General features: G+C 33.4%; 1 protein-coding gene and 1 long non-coding RNA gene across 3 annotated transcripts in view; both read right to left on the bottom strand.

Moving 5' to 3' along the window:
- The window catches only part of LOC127734705 (ubiquilin-1-like), a 32,763-nt gene extending 12,724 nt beyond the window's left edge, over window positions 1–20,039 (bottom strand). The window contains exons 1-9 of one of the 2 annotated variants that reach the window (XM_052244711.1): window positions 19,904–20,039; window positions 6,228–6,380; window positions 5,135–5,218; window positions 3,499–3,621; window positions 3,044–3,169; window positions 2,687–2,737; window positions 2,104–2,181; window positions 1,084–1,201; window positions 9–164 (exon numbers count right to left, since the gene is read on the bottom strand). In XM_052244711.1, coding sequence (XP_052100671.1) covers window positions 9–164; window positions 1,084–1,201; window positions 2,104–2,181; window positions 2,687–2,737; window positions 3,044–3,169; window positions 3,499–3,621; window positions 5,135–5,218; window positions 6,228–6,380; window positions 19,904–20,011 — 997 coding nt within the window. In that variant the 5' untranslated portion in view covers window positions 20,012–20,039. The remainder of the gene's footprint in view (window positions 1–8; window positions 165–1,083; window positions 1,202–2,103; window positions 2,182–2,686; window positions 2,738–3,043; window positions 3,170–3,498; window positions 3,622–5,134; window positions 5,219–6,227; window positions 6,381–19,903) is intronic. The other variant, XM_052244712.1, reaches the window with a different exon arrangement.
- Window positions 9,980–12,149, bottom strand: LOC127734734 (uncharacterized). Its single transcript, XR_007997728.1, has 2 exons — window positions 11,814–12,149; window positions 9,980–11,379 (listed from the first exon to the last, which is right to left on the bottom strand). It is a non-coding gene; the product is annotated as an uncharacterized LOC127734734 (long non-coding RNA).
- Window positions 20,040–22,870: the final 2,831 nt, after the last annotated feature.

The following is a 22,870-nucleotide window of genomic DNA, read 5'->3' as shown; positions in this document are numbered from 1 at the left end:
AAACAAACCTTGTGGCTGTCTAGGTGTTGATGATGTCCCAGAAGATGTGGCTGGGGTTGTTGTTGTTGAGGGGGTGCTAGATGACTGAGTTGATCCTGGAGCCCAGGGGTTTGGCAAGGGATCTGTATTTTCTCTACCCTGTTGTTCACTCTCTGTTCCTCCTCCTTAATGAAAATATAAGTACAAGTAAGCTACAGTCATAATGTCATTCATTATATGTCTCCGTATGATTTTATTACACATCAAAACATTCCCTTTTTCTTTTCATTTACATAATAAAATTATTGTTTTATCAATATTTACATCTAATAAGCATGTGAATTAAGGCTTATTTTCAAACTGGATAATACTTCTGAGTTTACCTCAGAACTAAAATTAAAGTTTTGACATTAAAAGGGTGGGTAAGAATCATTATCCCCCCCCCCCCCCCCCCCCCATTTCCTACAGTTTAAGTTTCAATGATCTCATTTGCATAAAACAGACAGACAATGGTATAACAGTATACCCAATCCTTCGAAGGAGGGGTATACAATTAGTGGATTTGTGTCACATGTCACAGTGACCTGCACTTGACTGGTTTCTGACCTACACTTACAGTAAGGCATCCACACACTTATTAACATGATGAAAGTATGTATAATGATAAAGCTATAAAATCAAAAGTCAGTGAAATGGAAAATGTTAGTCAGAAGACTTACATTGACCTTTAGAACACATCTATGCACTAATTCGCAAGATCCTATCATGTTTAATTATACATTATGGATAAGTTTGATTGTTGTAGGCCTAGAAGATCTCTAGAAATTTCTAGCCACAAATGTGCTCATAGATGCTGAGAGTATGCCATTGTACTCCCTTGATCACCAACAAAAAAGAAAATTATAAAATAAAGGTGAACAGTTACACTTGGTATGAAGCAATTCTGAACAGTTTAGTTCCATTTCAATGTCTACCGTATCAGATTTTACCTGAAAAACTTCACAATTTGTGAAAATGACAGACTATGTTTTGCAATGGAAAACAAATAGTCTTGACAAACCTTGAGTCAACAATACATTGTCAACATTGTTAACATAATATAACCTCTACCTATTAAAGCAGAGAATGGATTTTGTCCCATTCCTTCCTGTGCTGCATTCAACATTGGTTCTTGTATATCTCTGTACATTCTTTGTAAGGCATTGAATCCACCGGGTAAACTCTGAAAAATAACAACAAAAATGTTTTACATTGGCTCTTGTATACAGGTATATATGTATTTATGCATTCAACAAATCAGCATAACTAGATGGAGAATTATCACAAAAATGATTATTATTGGCACTTCTATTTTCATGAAATGGATTTTATTAAAAGAAAATCATAAAACAGTAAACAATGCTTAATATTATTAATATATATTATTTTTTTTATACTCGGTAATACTGTGTATCAGAGGCATCAACTAAGGACCTCCACTATAAACATCCTCAGCTCATTTCAGTTCTGTAAAATTCATTTGAAACCCATCTTTTATCTAAATTAGAACCTTGACAATCAACTCTAGCATTTTGCTTTGAAAGTTTTCTGCAGCTAAAAAACAAGAACATCTTGATTGGACAGTACCCACTACTGGTTCATAACCTTAATTTTGCATATATTTTAGAAAATTAACGTCATAATATTCATGTGTACTTAAGTTTCAAGATGAAGTGACTATAACTTAATGTTTACCAACAAGAACGTGTCCATAGTACACGGATGCCCCACTCACACTATCATTTTCTATGTTCAGTGGACTGTGAAATTGGGGTCAAAACTCTAATTTGGCATTAAAATTAGAAAGATCATATCCTGTGTACTAAGTTTCAAGTTGATTGGACTTCAACTTCATCAAAAACTACCTTGACCAAAAACTTAAACGTGAATCCGGACAGACGGGCGGACGCACAGACCGAAAAAAATAATGCCCCTAGGTGGAGCATATAAATGTTAAAGTGTACAAAACGGACTGACTAACTGACGCACAGACTGAAAAACAATATGCACCTACCAGGTAGTACTGCAGACTTGACATAAAAACACAATTCTATTCACTTTCTAAGGGATAAGTAAATTACTCACTTCTAAATTACTCATGGCTCTATCTTGTGATCTCATCAGTTCCTGCATCATGGCTGGGTTTCTTGCTAGTTCCATTGTCTACAATGTAAATGAAACAGATATAATCAAACTTTGTCAGGTTAGTCCCATTGTCAAAACAATAACGAAGCAAACAAATTAGGGGTCTACCAAAAAAAGTGCAAAATAAGGGCTAGGTGTTCTAAAAGACAGAGTGTTAATTAAAATCTTTGCAAACAGAAGTTTCTATCATACTATTGTCTGAAAACTATATCTTATCAAAACATAAAAAGGGTTCCCTGGCTTGGTACAGATACAAAATGTGGTGCGGTTAATACAGTTTTATTTGCACACAAACAAACCTCCTCTTTTTGTCTATCTAAACAATATGACATAACAGTAACTTCACAATAACAGTTGAAGTTTACTGCAAGTATCGTTCAAAACTTTTTTTCTGCAGTCTTCATGTTTAATGAATTTGTTAAATTAAATAATTTTCCTTCAATTCCTGACAGTTAACTTTCCAATTTCCCACACAAAGTGAGAATGGGCACAGTGAGAGCAACCTTTAAAGTAAAATGTTTACCTGTCTCATAAGTTCTGGGTTGTTCAGCATGTGTGTTATCTCTGGATTTCTCTGAAATATAAAACATATTTGTAAACAAAACTGAGAGAATGAAAATGGCAGAAGACAGCAGAAGACTTTTATAAGGCCATAAAAAATTATCTAATTATCAATCATGTTTTATTTTGAATAATGGCTGCAGGCTTGTTTGATGAAATCAAGAACATCTGTTTAAGGACATAGTTCCGTAATAAAGTACGCATTGCTATTGTCAACAATAACATTGCTAAAAAACATAGTAATGATATTATATGTTTCGATCAATATTCCTACCAATAAAATAAATAAGTTTCAAAACTTTCTGTACAATCTATTTACCTCCATTAATTCTCTCATCTGTGGATTGCTAGTAATCATTTGTCTCATCACGTCAGGGTTGGACATCAGAGATTGGACCATGGGATTATCCATCATCTGTCGTAACATATCTGGGTTACCCATCATCTAAAAATAAATTACAATATTTAGACTATCACATGGCCATTAGTGGTTTTTAACTGAAGGTCCACAAAAGTGGCTGGAGTCCTTCCATAAAATTGATAAGAACATATATACAATTCAGGTAACTCCAATTAAACATTTACTAAGTTAACTACCACATTCAGTGTTTATTCTTTCCTTTAACAATGGAAAGGAGAATCAACACTTTCAAAATATTTAAACATTTGAATCTTTTTTTATCATTTTTCACAATATTTTCTGATATTCTGTCTAATAAATACCATTCCAATATGTACATTTTCCTAAGAAATAAAGAATGAGAAATTTCTCACCTCTCTTTGCATTCTTTGTTGCATCTCCATAAAATTTGCTGATCCCATTCCCAAGTTACCAAGCCCTGCTAAACCTCCTAGGCCACCAAGTCCAAATGGGGTCTGTCCAACATCAGGCTGCGACTGTAAAATGAAAAAAATGTCAATTTGGAAAATAATTAATTAACTGACAATTAAGCTACATAATAAAGCAATTTGTAAAGGCAATATAAGTATTTACTTCCCAAAATACCTTTAGAACAACACTAAATAACTATATGCATTGCAGTAATAAACAAACAGCTAGGAAAATCAAATGATAAAACTTTTTCATTTTTTATTTCTAAATATCCATTTTTCCTTCACATATGTAAATAATTGAGATTCGTGTAGGAACTTTTTTTATATTCAACTTGGGAATAATTAAGTCTTAAGCTTTTTTCAAATTTATCATAGTACTGTAGATTGTCTCTTGGATTCATTGTTCAGCTCATTTATGCTTCATTGTTCATCTCATTATGCTAAGTGTTGGCGACCTTTTTTATTTGCTCCTACAATTTAACCTTCAAACCATATCTTAAAATAAACTGTTAACACAGAGATATGTCTCGCCTTTTTGTAATTTTGTTAATGCAAATGTTGAAATAAAAAGAGCAATACTTTTAACATGTAAGTTATGTAAATATTCAAAGTCAATGAACCATGACTGAAAGTACATGGCTAAACAATCTCCATGGAAATGAGATGTGCCAATGCTAATACAACTGCATACTAAATACCATCGACTTCTAATAAGTCGTTTCCTTTAAACAAACTTTAAAACAAACATTAAATTGTAAACCATGTAAAAGTTACAAAGTCAATGAACTATGATAAGGGGTTGGGGCTATATAATCTCCATGGAAACGAGACTTGCAAATGCCAATAAATTTGCATACCAAATATCATTGACTTAACATTAGCAGTTCATCTTAAACTGACCTAATCACAAACTAATACATATCAACTAAGCAAAAGTTTCAAAGTCAATAGACCATGACTGAGGGGGCAGGGCCAAATAATTTCCATGGAAATGAGATATTCCAATGCTTATACAACTGCATGCCAAATATCATTGACCTACCACTAGTGGTTCCCCATAAACTGACCTAATCACAAACTAATACATGTAAACTAAGCAAAAGTTTCAAAGTCAATAGACCATGACTAGGGGGGCAGGGTCAAATAATTTCCATGGAAATGAGATGTGCAAATGCTAATACAGCTGCATACCAAATATTATTGATCTACCACTAGTGGTTCACCATAAACTAGACCTAATCACAAACTAATACATTGTTGACGCTGCCGACGCCGGAAACAGCATACCTATGTCTTACTTTTTGACTCTGTCAAGACGAGGCAACAAGGAAAGTCAATACTTGCCTCCAAAATTGAATGTTGTTTTCCTTAGCAATTCTTTACAAATATAGTAAATCAAGGATTTTTTTGTAAGTTTCTAAAATCTTTTTTTCCTTTAGAAAATTAGGGCAAGCAAATATTGTATGTTAAAAGTTCCCTCATTGTCTTGTTGAAGTGCCTGTAAAACTTTCACTTTATAAATTTCATAAAGCTTGTATGACGATCTAACCTGACTTAACCTTCCCCAAAAACTTACCCCAGGTGTAGAACTAGGTATTGTTGTTCCTCCAGCTGATGGACTGGATGCAGGGGCAGCTCTCTGTGCAGCTTGTTCTTGTGACTATAAAAATAAATCATACTGTGAAGAGATGAATAGATGATCATTCCTGTACACTTAATAAATGGTGAATGTGTCCATGGGAAACAGATGATGCCCCCGCTTGCATATAACGTTATAAAGAGACATAATTCAAGAACTGTAAAAGTGATGCTACCCAAATATGTAATTGATCCGAGTTTTGTGATAATAAGCATTATTTATAAGTTTCATAACATTTAGTTGAGTCAAACTTAAGTTAGCGAACATAAACCAAAAAGCATTGTTTATCAGTTTCATAACATTTGGTTGAGGCAAACTAAAGTTAGAGAACGGAAACGAAAAAGAAAAATTCAGCAATTTTTCAATTTTAAAGGGGCATAACTCTAGAACGGTAAAAATGACGCCACCAAAATTCAAACTTGATATGCGTTTGTGGTAATAAGCATTGTGTATAAGTTTCATAACATTTGGTTGAGGCAAACTAAAGTTAGAAAATGGAAACCAATTTTGGGACGGACGGACAAGAGTAAAACTTAATGCCCCTCTGCTATGGCGGGGGCATAAAAATACTTTGTGTATTGTTATTAGACAACCTTGTTTAATACCTAGAGGAGGGGATAAGTTGTCTGTGCAATGCTAGGCGGTGTTGTCGTAGAAGTGGTAAGTGAAAAGTACAGGTTCCAGCCTGCTTGGGAAGGAAGTAAAGAATCTAGTCTACTCTAACATTGTTAGGTTGATTTTCTAGGCACTTTACACACATATATATATATATATATATATATATAATCTACTAATATATGATAAATACATTAGGATATAAATTTTTGTTGATTACAGAGTTTACTTGATTTAAAAAAAATATTTTAATACCATACAAAATGTATATTTTCAATGCTTAAGTTATGTGCATGATTCAAATATAAACCACTGATCAAAACTATCTTCATAAACCAACCATCAAATATAAAGGTACACTTCAATAGTTAGAAAGGACAATGAGTGTTTGGTCATGTGAACTACAAATGCTTACCCTGTTTGATGATTTTATCACAAGATGAACTGTCAAACCATCTTTTATTTGATGCTGTTCTAGAGTGTCTTCATCTTTCAGTATTTTTCCAGCAAATATCAAACAAAGCTGTTCAACTGGTGCACTAAATTTTTGTGACACCATTTCTCGTAACTGTGAAAAAAAGAAAGAAAAGATATATTACCAGGGGCGAGTAGCACTACACTCGGATCAATATCCCTAATGCGCCTCAAAGTGAGGTACTCAAACTATAAATAGAAATAAATAAAATGCTCCGCTGGGGCGCAGCTTGATACGACCGCAGAGGTCGAACCCTGAACAGTTGGGGCAAGTATGGACACAACATTCAAGCTTGATACAGCACTAAATTTGGATTGTAATTAAATATTTGACACAGCATAGGTTTCTGACACAGAATGAATGTGGTCTAAGAACTTAAAAAAATTTAATTTATCTATTCAAACCATATCATTATTATTTGCTTTTATATATTAATCAGAAATAACCAATTTAAAATGGAAAATTTTAAAGAAAATAAAATGCTTCGCTGGGGCGCAGCTTGATACGACCGCAGAGGTCGAACCCTGAACAGTTGGGGCAAGTATGGACACAACATTCAAGCTTGATACAGCTCTGAATTTGGATTGTTATTAAATATTTGACACAGCATAGGTTTCTGACACAGAAAGAATGTGGTCTAAGAACTTGAATTTTTTTAATTTACCTATTATGGTCCAATGTCCAAAATCAAAATACATGGTTAGATTCAGCATATCAAAGAACCCCATATATTCAATTTTTGTTAAAATCAAACAAAGTTTAATTTTGGACCCCAACTTGGACAAACTTGAAAACTGGGCCCATAATAAAAAATCTAAACATATGTTTAGATTCAGCATATCAAAGAACCCCAAGAATTCAATTTTTGCTAAAATCAAACTAAGTTTAATTTTGGACCCTTTGGACCTTAATGTAGACCAATTTAAAAAACAGGACTTAAAATTAAAAATCTAAATACACGGTTAGATTTGGAATATCAAAGAACCCCAATAATTCAATTTTTGATGAAATCAAACAAAGTTTAATTTTGGACCCTTTTGACCTCAATATGAACCAATTTGATAGCGGGGCCCACAAATAAAAAATCTAAATTCATGGTTAGATTCAGCATATCAAAGAACCCCATATATTCAATTTTTGTTGAAATCAAAAAAAGTTTAATTTTGGACCCCAACTTGGACCAACTTGAAAACTGGGCCCATAATCAAAAATCTAAACACATGTTTAGATTCAGCATATCAAAGAACCCCAAGAATTCAATTTTTGTTAAAATCAAACTAAGTTTAATTTTGCACCCTTTGGACCTCAATGAAGACCAATTTAAAAAACGGGACCCAAATTAAACATCTAAAAACACGGTTAGATTTGGCATATCAAAGAACCCCAATAATTCAATTTTTGATGAAATCAAACAAAGTTTAATTTTGGACCCTTTTGACCTCAATATGAACCAATTTGATAGCGGGGCCCACAAATAAAAAATCTAAATACATGGTTAGATTCAGCATATCAAAGAACCTCATATATTCAATTTTTGTTGAAATCAAACAAAGTTTAATTTTGGACCCCAATTTGGACCAACTTGAAAACTGGGCCCATAATCAAAAATCTAAATACATGTTTAGATTCAGCATATCAAAGAACCCCATATATTCAATTTTTGTTGAAATCAAACAAAGTTTAAATACTGGACCCTATCTTGGACCAACTTGAAAACTGGGACCATAATCAAAAATCTAAACACATGTTTAGATTCAGCTATCAAAGAACCCCAAGAATTCAATTTTTGTTAAAATTAAACTAAGTTTAATTTTGGACCCTTTGGACCTTAATGTAGACCAATTTAAAAAACAGGACCCAAAATTAAAAATCTAAATACACGGTTAGATTTGGAATATCAAAGAGCCCCAATAATTCAATTTTAGATGAAATCATACAAAGTTTAATTTTGGACCCTTTTGACCTCAATATGAACCAATTTGATAACGGGGTCCACAAATAAAAAATCTAAATACATGGTTACATTCAGCATATCAAAGAATCCCATATATTCAATTTTTGTTGAAATCAAACAAAGTTTAATTTTGGACCCCAATTTGGACCAACTTGAAAACTGGGCCAAAAATCAAAAATCTAAATACATGTTTAGATTCAGCATATCAAAGAACCTCATATATTCAATTTTTGCTAAAATCAAACAAAGTTTAATTTTGGACCCTTTGGACCTTAATGTAGACTATTTTGAAAACTGGACCCAAAATTAAAAATCTAAATACACTGTTAGATTCAGCATAACAAATAAATAAATGTGATCAAAGATTTTACAAATCTAATGCGCCATACTGTGCAATTAAAGATTACTTCTTGAAATTTTTCAATATTTGAAATTTGAAAAAAAAAAAATATTTGAAGAATAATTCTTTTTAATTTCTGAAATCTGAAATGAGAAAAAATTGACCCCCCACAATTTCTTTTTATCCCCCCCCCCCCTTTTTTCCCCCAAAAAATTCTTTCCCTCAAGATATGGTCATAATCTCAATTCAAATTTCCAATGGAGTTGGCAACCATAATTACCCATTTAATTTTACCATAGTGCTAACTTAATCTATTTTATAATAGAATTAAAAATATAGTGTCAAATCTTTCATATAGATTTTTTTGTAAAATAAAATGATGCAACATTTGCAGATATTTTTACTGGTCTTCCTTTATAAATATGCATTTCTTTAAACATAATTTAAAAGCAGTGTAAGGGAAGTAACCAAAACGGTGTATTTGGATTACCTCCCTTACACTGTTTTAAATTATCTTTATTGTTCATTAACCATTACTTTATACATAATTTAAAAGCAGTGTAAGGGAGATAATTTCAATGATGTATTTGATTTATCTCCCTTACACTGCTTTAAATTATGTTTTGTACTAAAGTATTTGTCCATTAACCAGGACAACCTTGTTTTTCCCCCTTTTTTGCCCCTAATTCCTAAACGGTTTGAGCCATAACCCCCCAAAGCAAATCCTAACCATCCCTTTGAGGTATGGAAACTTGTAGTATAATTTCAGAGAGATCCATACACTGTTCCACAGTTATTGTCTGGAAACTAGAAAATGCTTATTTTTGGCCCCTTTTTGGCCCCTAATTCCTTAACTGTTGGTACCATAACCCCCAAAATCAATACCAACCTTCCTTTTGTGTTATTTAACCTTATGGTAAAATTTCAAAAAGATCCATTCACTTAAACTAAAGTTAGAGTGCGAAAACCAATGTGTATTCGGACGACGACGCAGGACGACGACGACGGACGACGACGACGACGCCAACGTCATACCAATATACGACCACAAAAATTTTTTTGCGGTCGTATAAAAAATGAAAAAAAAATCCCCCCCCCAAATTTTCTGAACCCCCTTATGATTCATCACCCCCAAACTCAATCCCAGCCTTCCCTTTGTGGTATGGTACCTTCAACTTCAAGTTCATACATGTGATGGACTGTGAAACTAAGATCAGGAGTTTGGGAAATTTTGGTCAGGAGATTAGGACTCAGATCAGGAGGTTTTTAATCGACATAAATTCTGTCGTCATTGTAACTGTGTGCAGTAGAAATTGTCTGTTAAAGTGTGTTTTCTTCAACTTTCCATCCGAATGTATTATGTTTATAGTACCCTTGTACTTATTAATTTTCTCTATCTTTTTAAACTTTCAACTTGTTCAATCTAACATTCTTCTTTTTTAGTATGTTCTCTAAATTTTTTAGGTCATATCTGTTTTACCATTATTCATTGCAATCAAAACAATTACTTATCTATCTGCAAGTAGATCTTTTGTTTTATCCTTATGCAAGTAGATTTTTTTTTTTTTTATCTTTATATTATGCAAGTAGATTTATAATGCTTGATAAGTAATACGTTCAATCTGTATACATGGGTCATAGTTATTATATAAATTTCAATTTAAGCCTTGAAAGGAAGTATAGAACCCTCAAATAATTTTCAAATAATTATTTTTTTATTTGTCCTAAGACATTTTAAATCATTTAATTACCATCCTTTTATGATTATTTGTTCAATTTATATTTTATTTATATTCTTTTAAAAATTTGCATTATTTAAAGGAAAGTAACTTAAAACAGGATAAATCAAGGGAAGTAACCCAACATTCATTTTAACTACACAAAGTTTTATTACACAACGGCAGTTAGCCTGAGGTCAAAATCGTTGATAACCAGTATGTTTGACACCCAAGGTGACAAGTGAAGCCATATAATTATGCATGTTAATTGATTTACAGGTAAAATATAACTTCAGGTAATGTCAGTTACACCAGATATGTTGGGCTGAAATTTTTCATTCATGAAATATTTCATACACGGGATTTTTTTGTCTTCAAAGGGAGGTCAGGAGGAAACCCCTGAAAACAGGATTATTGTACTCCCGTCGGGAGGTTCACATGTACAATTTCAGAGAGATCCAAACACTTGAACACAAGTTATTGTCTGGAAACTAGAAAAATGCTTGTTTTTTGGTCCCTTGTTGGCCCCAAATTCCTAAACATTAAGGGCAATTACCCCAAACTCAAACCCAGCTTTCCCTTTGGGATATGGAACCTTGCAGTACAATTTCATAAAGATCCATACACTTACACACAAGTTATTGTCCTGAAACTAGAAAAATGCTTATTTTTTTTGCCCCTTTATGGCCCCTAATTCCTCAAATTTCTAGGGAATTACCCCCAAAATCAATCCCAGCCTTCCCTTAGTGGTATGGTACCTTGCAGTACAATTTCAGAGAGATCAATACACTTGAACACAAGTTATTGTCTGGAAACTAGAAAAATGCATATTTTTGGCCCCTTTTTGGCCCCTGATTCCTAAACGTTGTGGGCAATTACCCCCAAAATAGATTCCAGCTTTCCCTTAGTGATGTGGAACCTTGTAGTACAATTTCAAAAAGATCCATACACTTACACACAAGTTATTGTCATGAAACTAGAAAAATGCTTGTTTTTTGCCCCTTTTTGGCCCCTAATTCCTAAAATTTGGAGGCAATTACCCCCAAAATCAATCCCAGCATTCCCTTTGTGATATGGAACCTTGTGGTACAATGTCGGAGAGATCCATACACTAACACACAAGTTATGTCTGGAAGTTACAAAAATGCTTATTTTTGGCCCCTAATTCCTTAACTGTTGGTCCCATAACCCCCAAAATCAATCCCCACCTTCCTTTTGTGGTATTGAACCTTATGGTAAAATTTCATAGAGATCCATTCACTTAAACTAAAGTTAGAGTGCGAAAACCAATGTGTCTTCGGACGACAATTACCCCCAAAATCAATCCCAGCATTCCCTTTGTGATATGGAACCTTGTGGTACAATGTCAGAGAGATCTATACACTTACACACAAATTATTGTCATGAAACTAGAAAAATGCTTGTTTTTTGCCCCTTTTTGGCCCCTAATTCCAAAACATTTGGAGGCAATTACCCCCAAAATCAATTCCAGCATTCCCTTTGAGATATGGAACCTTGTGAAACAATGTCAGAGATATCCATAGACTTACACACAAGTTATTGTCATGAAACTAGAAATATGCTTGTTTTTTGCCCATAATTCCTAAAATTTGGAGGCAATTACCCCCAAAATCAATCCCAGCATTCCCTTTGTGATATGGAACCTTGTGGTATAATGTCAGAGAGATCCATACACTTACACACAAGTTATGTCTGGAAGTTACAAAAATGCTTATTTTTGGCCCCTTTTTGACCCCTAATTCCTGAACTGTTGGTACCATAACCCCCAAAATCAATCCCCACCTTCCTTTTGTGGTATTGAACCTTATGGTAAAATTCCATTGAGATCCATTCACCTAAACTAAAGTAAGAGTGCGAAAACTAATGTGTCTTCGGACGATTAAAACAAACAAAAATTTTTTTGCGGTCGTATAAAAAAACCTGTATGCAATAAAATTGGACATGATGCAGTTTTTAGTAATTGACTGAGCTTTATCATTTGTGCTTTTTAGAAGAGCAGTAGGCTGTACAATAAAGATGTAAAAACTTAGTAGTTATTAATTGTTAGTAGTACAGAACTGAATTTCCAGTGAATTAAATGTGTGAAAATAAGGGCTTTTCACTTGCTGAAGCAGCATCACATGGAGCCTTTCGGGGTTGCCTAATTTGTGAAAAATTTAATCTCACTTCGTACCTCGAAAATTTAACTACATGTGAGAAAATGTCTCAGCTTCGAAACGAGCCATCATCAATATCCAAGTTTACGATATGGACAGACAATGACAGAGGAATGGAAGTAAGGCTACCATTGTCGCCTATGGGAAATAAATTGCACATCTTGACCCACTTAGACACTAGTGTAGTCTAAACAATATATTGTCATTTGCCAATAAAGTTGTCACCTTAATTTTTGTCAAGTTTATTTTTTATATAGAAGTACCATGATTTTCAATCTCAAATATGAGGTGTTCAAAAATGATATTGCTGAGAGTATTTGCAAACAAAATATAGCTATAGAGCTTGTCCAACAAAACCATGAGCTATTAGTTCAGTAAAATCATCAAAATTTCCATTTATACATCTTTTTTTCTGAGGAATTTTTCAGATGTACCAGGGATCGCCATGGATGAAAATTTAACGATGGAGAAACTTTCACCATGACAAAACCCCGTGTCTATGGCATGTCGTGATCGAAAGTATTTCATTCCTCCATTTCTATGTAAGGAATGGTGAACAGACTGATATATTGCTTATTATATTTATTTCATTATAGAATAACCAATATTTTCATTAACAATTCAAATGTCAAGCCTGCATGGCTCCCCCCTAGTCAAGAATGACCATAAGCTGCCCTTAAGGTTCCCAAGTTGTTTTCTTGCTATTTTGGTAATGGTTTAGGACTTACCAATCGGGGGGGATCTTTTTTTCATGGTCAAATTCAGAAGTCATAAACTGGTATTTAAGATTTTCAGCATCATCAAGAAGTTGCGTACCCGTTTTGTAAAACGTTGAAAAAAGATTTGGAGGGCAAACGTTTACAAATGGTTTTAATGACTTTAAATTTAAAATTTCATGGTAATAGACTATGCAACATGCATCTTTCGATTCTGAATTTAAACTGGATGTTTTAATTTGATTGTAAACTACGAAATGAATTCAGAATGACTATACAAAATTTCTTCAGATTATTGCAGTTAATATTCATGTATTTACTTTTAAACCTGTAAAGTGATTCAATATTATCGATAATTGTTGTACTCGTGTTATTTGGCATGAAGTTATGTTCTGTTTTACTTCTTACTTTGTGTTCGTTTAAAAAGGAGGATGCTGATTGCGCAAGTCAATTTAAAAGCATGTGTTCGATTTGTTCAACTTTTTTCTTCGTAACTGGATTTAAAATTTATTTTTTAATCTTAATTTTCATCAGCATTTGCTGAAACGCAATTAAATAATGCAATTAATCGTCTATCTTGATCAAGTGTTCTCCTGTCAGGTGTGTCCATCTACCTGTACAAGTGATTAGCGATCTTAAGCCGGATATCCCTCAGGGCTTCTGCAATTAGGAGGACCCTTCGGATTATAATACAATAAGGGTTATGCAATTACATGCAATTGATTATAGTTGCTAAAAAAAATTTTTAAAGGGGCATTACTCTAGAACGGTAAAAGTGACACCACCAACATTCAAACTTGATCTGTGTTTTGTGGTAATAAGCATAGTGTATAAGTTTCATAACATTTGGCTGAGGCAAACTAAAGTTAGAGAACGGAAACTAATTTTGGGATGTACAGATGTACGGACAAGGGTAAAACTTAATGCCCTCTCCTCTACGGCGGGGCATAATAGAGAAAATTTTTCAATTCTGCTATATCATTGCATGAACAGTAATAAATATTTTTGTCCAAAATTTCACTTCAAAAGAAAGAGTCAAATTTCCATTGTTTCTAACACAGATTACACTATTCCTATTGTCCATTTTAACTTCATTTCAATTTGTAAATGTGTATTTTTACACCTACATTGTATATGAATGTATTTCTTTGATATTCCAATATAAACTGTTATCACAGAGATATGTCACTCTTTTTTGTAATTTTGATTATGCAAATGTTGAAATTAAAATGGCAATACTTAACAAGTTAGGCTAATATTCAAAGTCAATGAACCATGACTGAGGTACATGGCTAAACCATCTCCATGTAAATGAGATGTGCCAATGCTAATACAACTGCATACCAAATATCATTGACTTATTATAAGTTGTTCCCTTTAAACAAACCTAAACACAAACATTAACTTGTAAACTATGCAAAAGTTTCAAAGTCAATGAACCATGAAGAGGGGGTGGAGCTATATAATCTCCATGGAAACGATACTAACAAATGCCAATAAATTTGCACACCAAATATCATTGACTTAACATTAGCAGTTAATCTTAAACTGATCTTACCACAAACTAATACATGTAAACTAAGCAAAAGTTTCAAAGTCAATAGGCCATGACTGAGGGGATGGGGCCAAATATTCTCCATTGAAATGAGATGTGCTAATGCTTATACAACTGAATACCAATTAACATTAGCCTACCACTAATGGTTCCCTTTGAACTGACCTAATCACAAACTAATACATGTTAACTAAGCAAAATTTTCAAAGTCAATAGACCATGACCTAGGGGCTGAGCCAAATAATCTCCATGGAAATGAGATATGCCAATGCTTATACAACTGCATACCAAATATCATTGACCTACCACTAATGGTTCCCCATAAACTGACCTAATCACAAACTAATACATGTAAAATAAGCAAAAGTTTCAAAGTCAATAGACCATGATTGACTGACGGGCAGGGCCAAATAATTTCCATGGAAATGAGATATGCCAATGCTTATACAACTGCATACCAAATATCATTGACCTACCACTAATGGTTCCCCATAAACTGACCTAATCACAAACTAATACATGTAAAATAAGCAAAAGTTTCAAAGTCAATAGACCATGACTGAGGGGGCAGGTCCAAATAATCTCCATGGAAATGAGATGTGCCAATGCTAATACAACTGTATACCAAATATAATTGACCTACAACTTGTGGTTCACCACAAACTAGACCTAATCACAAACTAATACATTGTTGACGCCGCCAGCATACCTATGTCTCGCTTTTTGACTCCGTCATTCAAGCGAGACAAAAACTGATGAAATTTCATGTAAAAAAGATGTTATTTAAATCATCGTCTAAAATATTTTCAAAGTCTGATTTATACTTTATTGTATTTTCAATAATTTTTCAAACTGCTTATAATCATGATAATATACAATGTATATTTATCTAAACTTGCTACATTTTTTTTTAATATTGTAATAAAATTTGTTGATTTTTTGTTGTTGATTTTTTTAGGGTATTAAAGAAACTTTGTCTATTTTTGGCTTACTTCAATGCTTCAGGTGTATGGAATGATTCCGTCCATGTATAATGCACTGGATTCAGAGATGGAAAGAAGCAGGGGCCAAGTAGCCTATGGCCCCTAAAGTTTGAACTGGGCTACTAATTTTTTTAATTGTTTGCTTGGTCATATCACATGGCCACCAAAAATATTGGCTGGGCTTCCATGCACCATGACCACTTGAAAAGGTATATGATAGGAGCCATTATTTGGGCCCTAAAATTGCAATAGTAGTAAAATAACTCAAGCCTTTCAAATCTCAATTAATATATATTGATAAATGAATAGGTTATATATAATCTGAAAACTTCAGTGAAGAAGGGTCACTTGAGATGTCACAAATTTTTGGACAAAATAGATATGAACAACAGCCTGATCCAGAGAGATATTTCACACACATTAACATCTGTATAAAATACATCTTCTAAAAAAATATCTTTTTCAGTAAAGCTGTTACTCATATCTAAACATTAATGCCCAGATCTCAAAATGCTTCTATGTTTGCAGTAGATGCAGTTTTGCACTAAATTCAAGAAGTTTGAAGCCCTAAAGCAAATATGCAAGACAAAATTCAAAAATATAAATTACAATATCTAACAGATTAATGCCTTCTGAACTTCTGGTGGATTTATGATACTTTTCATATGATAATGATTTTGGAATTCATGGGGCGAATAAAGGAAAACAAGACATTTTGGTAATGGAACCAGTTTGGCCTTGGATGTTACAGCCTTTGTTGTTTTGACCATGTAATGAAAGTCTGTTTGGCTATACTTTTTACTATTTTCAAAAGAATTAGGTGTATACACTATCAGATTTATCTCATTTTATTTTTAACTTTTAAAAAATAACTTAATAACACGTTCACATACCTGCCTACTTTTGAAAATCCACATGGGGTTTTTAGTGTGTGACATCATTTTTAAGGGCAGGCCATAATCTTGCCGGCGAAATGACGATTTAAGTCGCCAAAGAATTTTGAAAATCGCTAAATCTCGCCGGCCGACTGACTTCATAGCGAAGTCAAATCGCTATCAAAATCAGTAAAAGGGAGACAACTTGTGATTGACAAGTCTCACAGGTAAAAAAATGGCCGCTGACAAGGAAAATCGAGATTAAATTAAGGGTTACAATTTTTTGTGGTGTGTTTGCATGCACATTTTTCAAAACTAGAAATAATGTCATATGGCTTCTTTTTTCTTTATATTTTTATTTAAATGATTCTTGTACTGAATATATATATCATTGTGTAGAAAAGATAGTACATGTAGCTAAAATATTTTCTTGTGACAGTGTAGGAATACATGTAAGTGACTGTTGACTTTTCCCACTTATAAATGTAGTCAAAGACATTTATCTGATTCCTCCAGGAAAATTGAAGACAAAACTTGAATTCATTTGATAATTTAATATTAACCAGAATGACAACACTGGATATGTTGCAATAAGTGTCATGTCCATATAAGCTACTGTTTAATATGTTCGTGGTAGCACTGCAACTCAAAATGTATCAAAGCAAGCACACTTCATTGACTTATATTAAACCAGATTCATATTTTAATAGTTTGATTTAACTTTGAAGCAACAAAAATGTCTAATGTACAGTTACTTTGTATTAAATGTACATACATTTTGTACTTGCTTGACCGTTGGAGTTGGTCATTATCTGGTCGTACAAAAAAGTTATTGACAGACTTAGTAGTGCTCTGAGGTACATCTATGTAGGACTTCTTATGCAGTTAACAACTTCCTTGTCAGGCCGCCATGTTCATCATAGGGGTATCTAGTGCTAACTTTACAAAAAGGCATGTGATATCCCTATAGTTGAATTGTCAATTAGCCAGCTTTTCTTTTAAGGCGGCATAAGCAGTGATTTTGCTAGCGCTCGTCACTTTCATCATTTACGAAACTGTTTTCAAAATGACGAAAGTATTTCAAATCAATTTCGTCACTTAAATTTGGAAAATGTAAAAATATTTTCGCATGAAACTACTATAATTCTACATGTCTACATGTTTCTGACAAGTTTATGACCCTCAGCTAATTAACATTTACAACAGGTGTTATAAAGTTGTGATTACAGCTAATCCGCTTATCGCCATCGGATGGGTCACTAATCCGGTTAATTATATCCCCAGTAAAATTAGTCAGTCTGCATTTTAATTTCAATATTTCTCAAGGCCACCGACCACAATTTGCAGTTCGCTTGTCGTAGTTTGAACAAAATTGTTTTCCCCCGGACAGTTCGCCTTTTAATTTCAATATTTCTAAAACGATCATAATTTGCAGGTCGTTTGTCGTAGTTTCGTCAAATGATCGTATTTTCGTCATCTTTGATATAAAACGTTCAATTTCCATTCAAAAGATAGAACTTTATTCAAAACGTTCAGAAATGTTTTCACGTTAAAAAATTCCATCATCATCAACGAGTCAAACAGGTGCTTCCTTTATGATATACTGCGCATGCGTGAAAGGAATTCTATGAATTTATAGACACTAAAACGTAAAATACGTTTTTCGAAATAAATTTAGTGCCAAAATAAATGAGAGAGACAAATATAGTTCTTACTAAGCAAATTGAAATAAGAAAATGATAATTTCCTGCCTTTTTTAAACACGAACCAATCCGTAGATGAATCCGGATTCATTCTGAATTTATTATCTACTTGTCACTTCCCATTTACATTTCATTTGAAAATCGAAAGTAAACGTGATCAATTCTTGATTAATTTACAACTTACAGTTATTGGAATCGTTCCATGTGAATCTGTACAAATCCTTGGTTCCAACTTTATAGAAATTAATTCAAAATATTGATTTTAATGTCTTATAAGGATAATGATTATGCAGTGTAATAGTCTTACAAAGTTCAACAAGTTCATTTATACTGTGATTCCTTGTTTTAAAAAAAGGAACCCAACTTTTGTTGATCAGGAATGTCCCCTGAAACTAATTGAAGTAAAATTTTGAACTAGATTTTCAGATCTTATATCCTAATCTTCATATTTAAGTGACAAATCAGTCAAGTCATGCAATTACTGCCTAGTAAATTTATGCCTTAGTCCTTCAAAGTCTGACAAAGATGTATAGCTATTAATATACATACATCCTTGGTCCTTTGCTGTTATCCAAAATAATGTTGATTTTCATCTCGCGCAAAAGTGACTAAAGCCCTAAAAATCCTAGCTTAAACCCTGGGCATAAGAACCTTCTTCAAAATTATCATTTGTGCCCCATGGATGATTTTTGAAATTCTGACATACATGTACATACACAGGAATTAAACTTAAAATGATCCAAACAAGTTCTAATTTTTCTTGCTGACAATTCCCCATTAATCAGGAGATGAAAACTTGATAATGAAATACCAATTTTGATTGGTTAATTATCGCCGATCACGATTGTCTCCCTTCGGGAGAGTTCAAAATCAGGAACCAACAACATTTTCATGTAAATTTAAAATAACTGTGTTACTGGGCCTTTTCAACTATCATGATACTGCAATTAGAACAAGGGGTCAAAATTGTAGTTTACGCCTTCCATGCCTTCATTGCTATCGTAATGATGACATCATCACAAATTAGACACTTACAACCAAGGTCTCACTGGTATATAACCGAAACAACATATGAACAAAATGATTTACGGCCCCAAAGGCAAAAAAGTGGCATCATAATACCTTTTTTTTTTTATTTCCAACCTAGGGTTTGAGGTGTAAATAGCTCATTGAAATATTGAAGTGTTTATTATTGGCTTTGAAAAATGACTAAGTGGGCGGCATTATCAGAGAATCATTTCAGACACAGAATCACCAAGAATTACGAATTAAGGCAAAGTAAGTAATGTCTAATGATTATAATTTATGTTAGAGGGTTGCACAGTCTGACTCTCCAATTTCCAACCTGGGTTTGGCCAACTTTGGGTTTAGTTAGTTTTACGAATCTTTCCCAAGTACGATAATATTTGTGGAGTTGAGCAAAGCCAATGTCTATTAAAAGTGATAAGCTGATGTAATTGTATGCTTCTGGATGGATTAAATAGAACATTCTAGATAATGAATATTATTGACATATGCGGTGTGTGAAGTAAACTTTGATGTGGAATAAAGAGAGGATTCAGGAAAATTTTATAGCTTTCTACAGACGGATTTACCTCCTTAACGTGGGCATGAGTATCAATTTCCATTTCCTGCTTTTCTTTCGGTGTTTTAACCGTGATTTTCATGGTTTTACGAGACTCATCCATTCGTTCGTCCGCCATAATGTCTGTATTTTGACCTGTCACTATTCTGAATCAATGCCGCGTTTGATGCATACTAAGATTGGTGTGTTCTATTAACTAGCTTTAGAGTCTTTAGGTTAGGTGCTACTCTAACAGAAGTATCACTGGGGACTTTGTTATAACATGTATAAACAATACTATAATATCTGTAAGGCTTTTGGAACAAATATTCTATACTCTTTATTCCGTTAAGTAGAAAATATTGTAATATTTCTTCCAGTGGAACTTCTATTGCATGACAAGCTTGCCTTAAAAATACGTTTTGTTTCCCCATTATAGATATAACCTTAGATTACTACAACACATAGTTAAAATAGTATCAGATATAATATATATTATTTTATTTACTATGGTTGGAATTCGCATCAACGCAAGTTTGTATCAGACACAAGCACACTGCCGATAGACTGAATGTCTTACATTTGTGAGTTGAACATGGTACAATCTGATTGAGAATATCTAAAAAAAAAAGATACAAAACAGTACATCTATAATCATCAAAATATGTAAAATTCAAAATAGTTTGAAAATAATGATGAGAAACGAAGATTACTATACAGTCCGTGCAATATATAAATAAAATATTAGAAAACAAGTTTTTTTTTTCAAATACAAAACATGAAGAGGAGCCATGATGTCGTATGATTGATTGTCAATTGATGAGTCATATCCACCAGAGACTGAAGGAAGATGATCTGCCCCTATATTATTAGCACTCTATAATGAAAGGCATACATTAAGCCACATCTTGTCAGTTTGTGTGTTTTTTTTTATATTATTTTTTTTTTAAGTCACGTCAACTTGATTTGCAGAACCAACCAGCCATCAGGGAAGAAAAACGCACACAGAAACCAAACTAAAAATAAACCTATAATAAACTAAAAAGGTGTACAGTTTAACACCAATTTTTAACATCAAAATCATAATTACTCAAAACTTTGTGTTTATTTCTTCGACCATCCAAAACCCTATCAACAAGCTGACGCCAAGCTATAAGGTAAAAATAAAATACACAATGTTGGTCAAACTTGAGTACATTGAAATAAACAGTTGCTGCACCAAATGAGCATTTCTACAAATGATGTTTCTGCCGTGATACCGCTTTTGTGACGTTACGTACTTTTTAGCTCCAATACAAGTATTAGTGCAAGCAGACGGTTTTCTTAGCCTTTCGTTGTGTCCGATACAACCACTCTACGATACAAGTATAAAAGAGCTGCCATTTTATATTTTGTATATTCTGTATATACCCAGTTTGTTTTATTTGGGTAAACTTGATAGTTATCAATTTCTAGACTTTCAGTACTTTTGAGATTAAAAAAACATAGTGCTTTGAGCAAAATATACTTTACATCCTATCCATGAACGTGAAGAAGTTTACTAATGAATTATATACTCAGATTTCAATTTACAAAACGATGTGCTGGTATATGCATAACCATACTTATAAAAATACATAAATTGTGCATCATGCACATACGTAATATTCAAAATTGAATTTATCTTCCTTTGTCCACAATTGTAATCTAGTTGAGAACAAAACTTTACGACAATAGAGATGATTTCAGCTTGCAAATGTGAACTTTCCATTTTTATGGACCTACATTATAATTCCAGGAGAGCCTGCATATGGAGTATATATATCTCCCAGTGTATACCATATTACAGAGCTTTCATTTCCTAATCATGATTTCCTTGATAGAAGGTTACTGCTTACAAAGACGTCATTGAACCAAGAGTTCTAACTGGTGCAGTTAAAATCATCATCCCAGCTTCGAAAATTTTGCAGTCGCCATGTGACGAGTTGGTTGACCGTTATGGAATATCTGTTTCACAGATGTGTTCCAATTGTCGTAACCACAATCCCGTCTTCTATTCCTCGAATGTGACCTACCGAATAAGACTTATCACCGGGTTTATACTTGGATGAGCAACACGATGGGTGCCACATGTGGAGCAGGATCTGCTTACCCTTCCGAAGCACCAGGGATCACAACCGTTTTATGGGGTTCGTGTTGATCAGTTTGTCTGTTTGTTTTCGACTTATGAGTCTGAATATCCCTTTGGTATCTTTCGCGCCTCTCTTTTGAACTAACTAAAATTATGGACAAAGGAAGATATATTCAGCTACCCGCAACGTTTAATACAACGCAATGTTTAATTTTGAGTTACCGAATTTATTAGGTATGGGTTATTCTCATTGTTGAAGACCGTATGATGGCCTATATCCACTTCATTTGAACTCTGGTGGATATATATATATAGTTGTCTCATTGGCAATCATATCACATCTCCTTATTTTTACATTACTACACCTGATGCGCATTTCGACAATAAATGTCTTTTCAGTGATATTCGAAGCCAAAACATTTAAAAATTCATAAACTTATACAAAATTATTGAACGTTGATGAGCTGCTTTAACCGAAAAGGGCAAACAGTATAGCAAAACCCGGACAAGGTATCGAAGCTTTGCATGAATGAGACACATTTCTTAATTTTGAATGATTTCCTAAGTTTTACAGTTTTCAATAAAACAAAATCTGTATTGTCATGCAACTACCGAAGTACTGTGCCTCATTTCTGCAGAGACAGTAATATTATATGTAGATATAAGAAGATGTGGTATGAGTGCCAATGAGACAACTCTCCATCCAAGTCAAAATTTATAAAAGTAAACCATTATAGGTCAAAGTACGGTCTTAAACACTGAGCCTTGGCTCACACCGAACAGCAAGCTATAAAGGGCCCCAAAAATTACTAGTGTAAAACCATTCAAACGGGAAAACCAACGGTCTAATCTATATAAAAAACGAGAAACGAGAAACACTTATGAACC

This window comes from Mytilus californianus, unplaced genomic scaffold, assembly GCF_021869535.1.
Source record: "Mytilus californianus isolate M0D057914Y unplaced genomic scaffold, xbMytCali1.0.p SCAF_3, whole genome shotgun sequence".
NCBI lineage: Eukaryota > Metazoa > Mollusca > Bivalvia > Mytilida > Mytilidae > Mytilus > Mytilus californianus.
The sequence above is the reverse complement of the archived record's forward strand: the minus strand, read 5'-3'. Positions and strand labels throughout refer to the sequence as shown.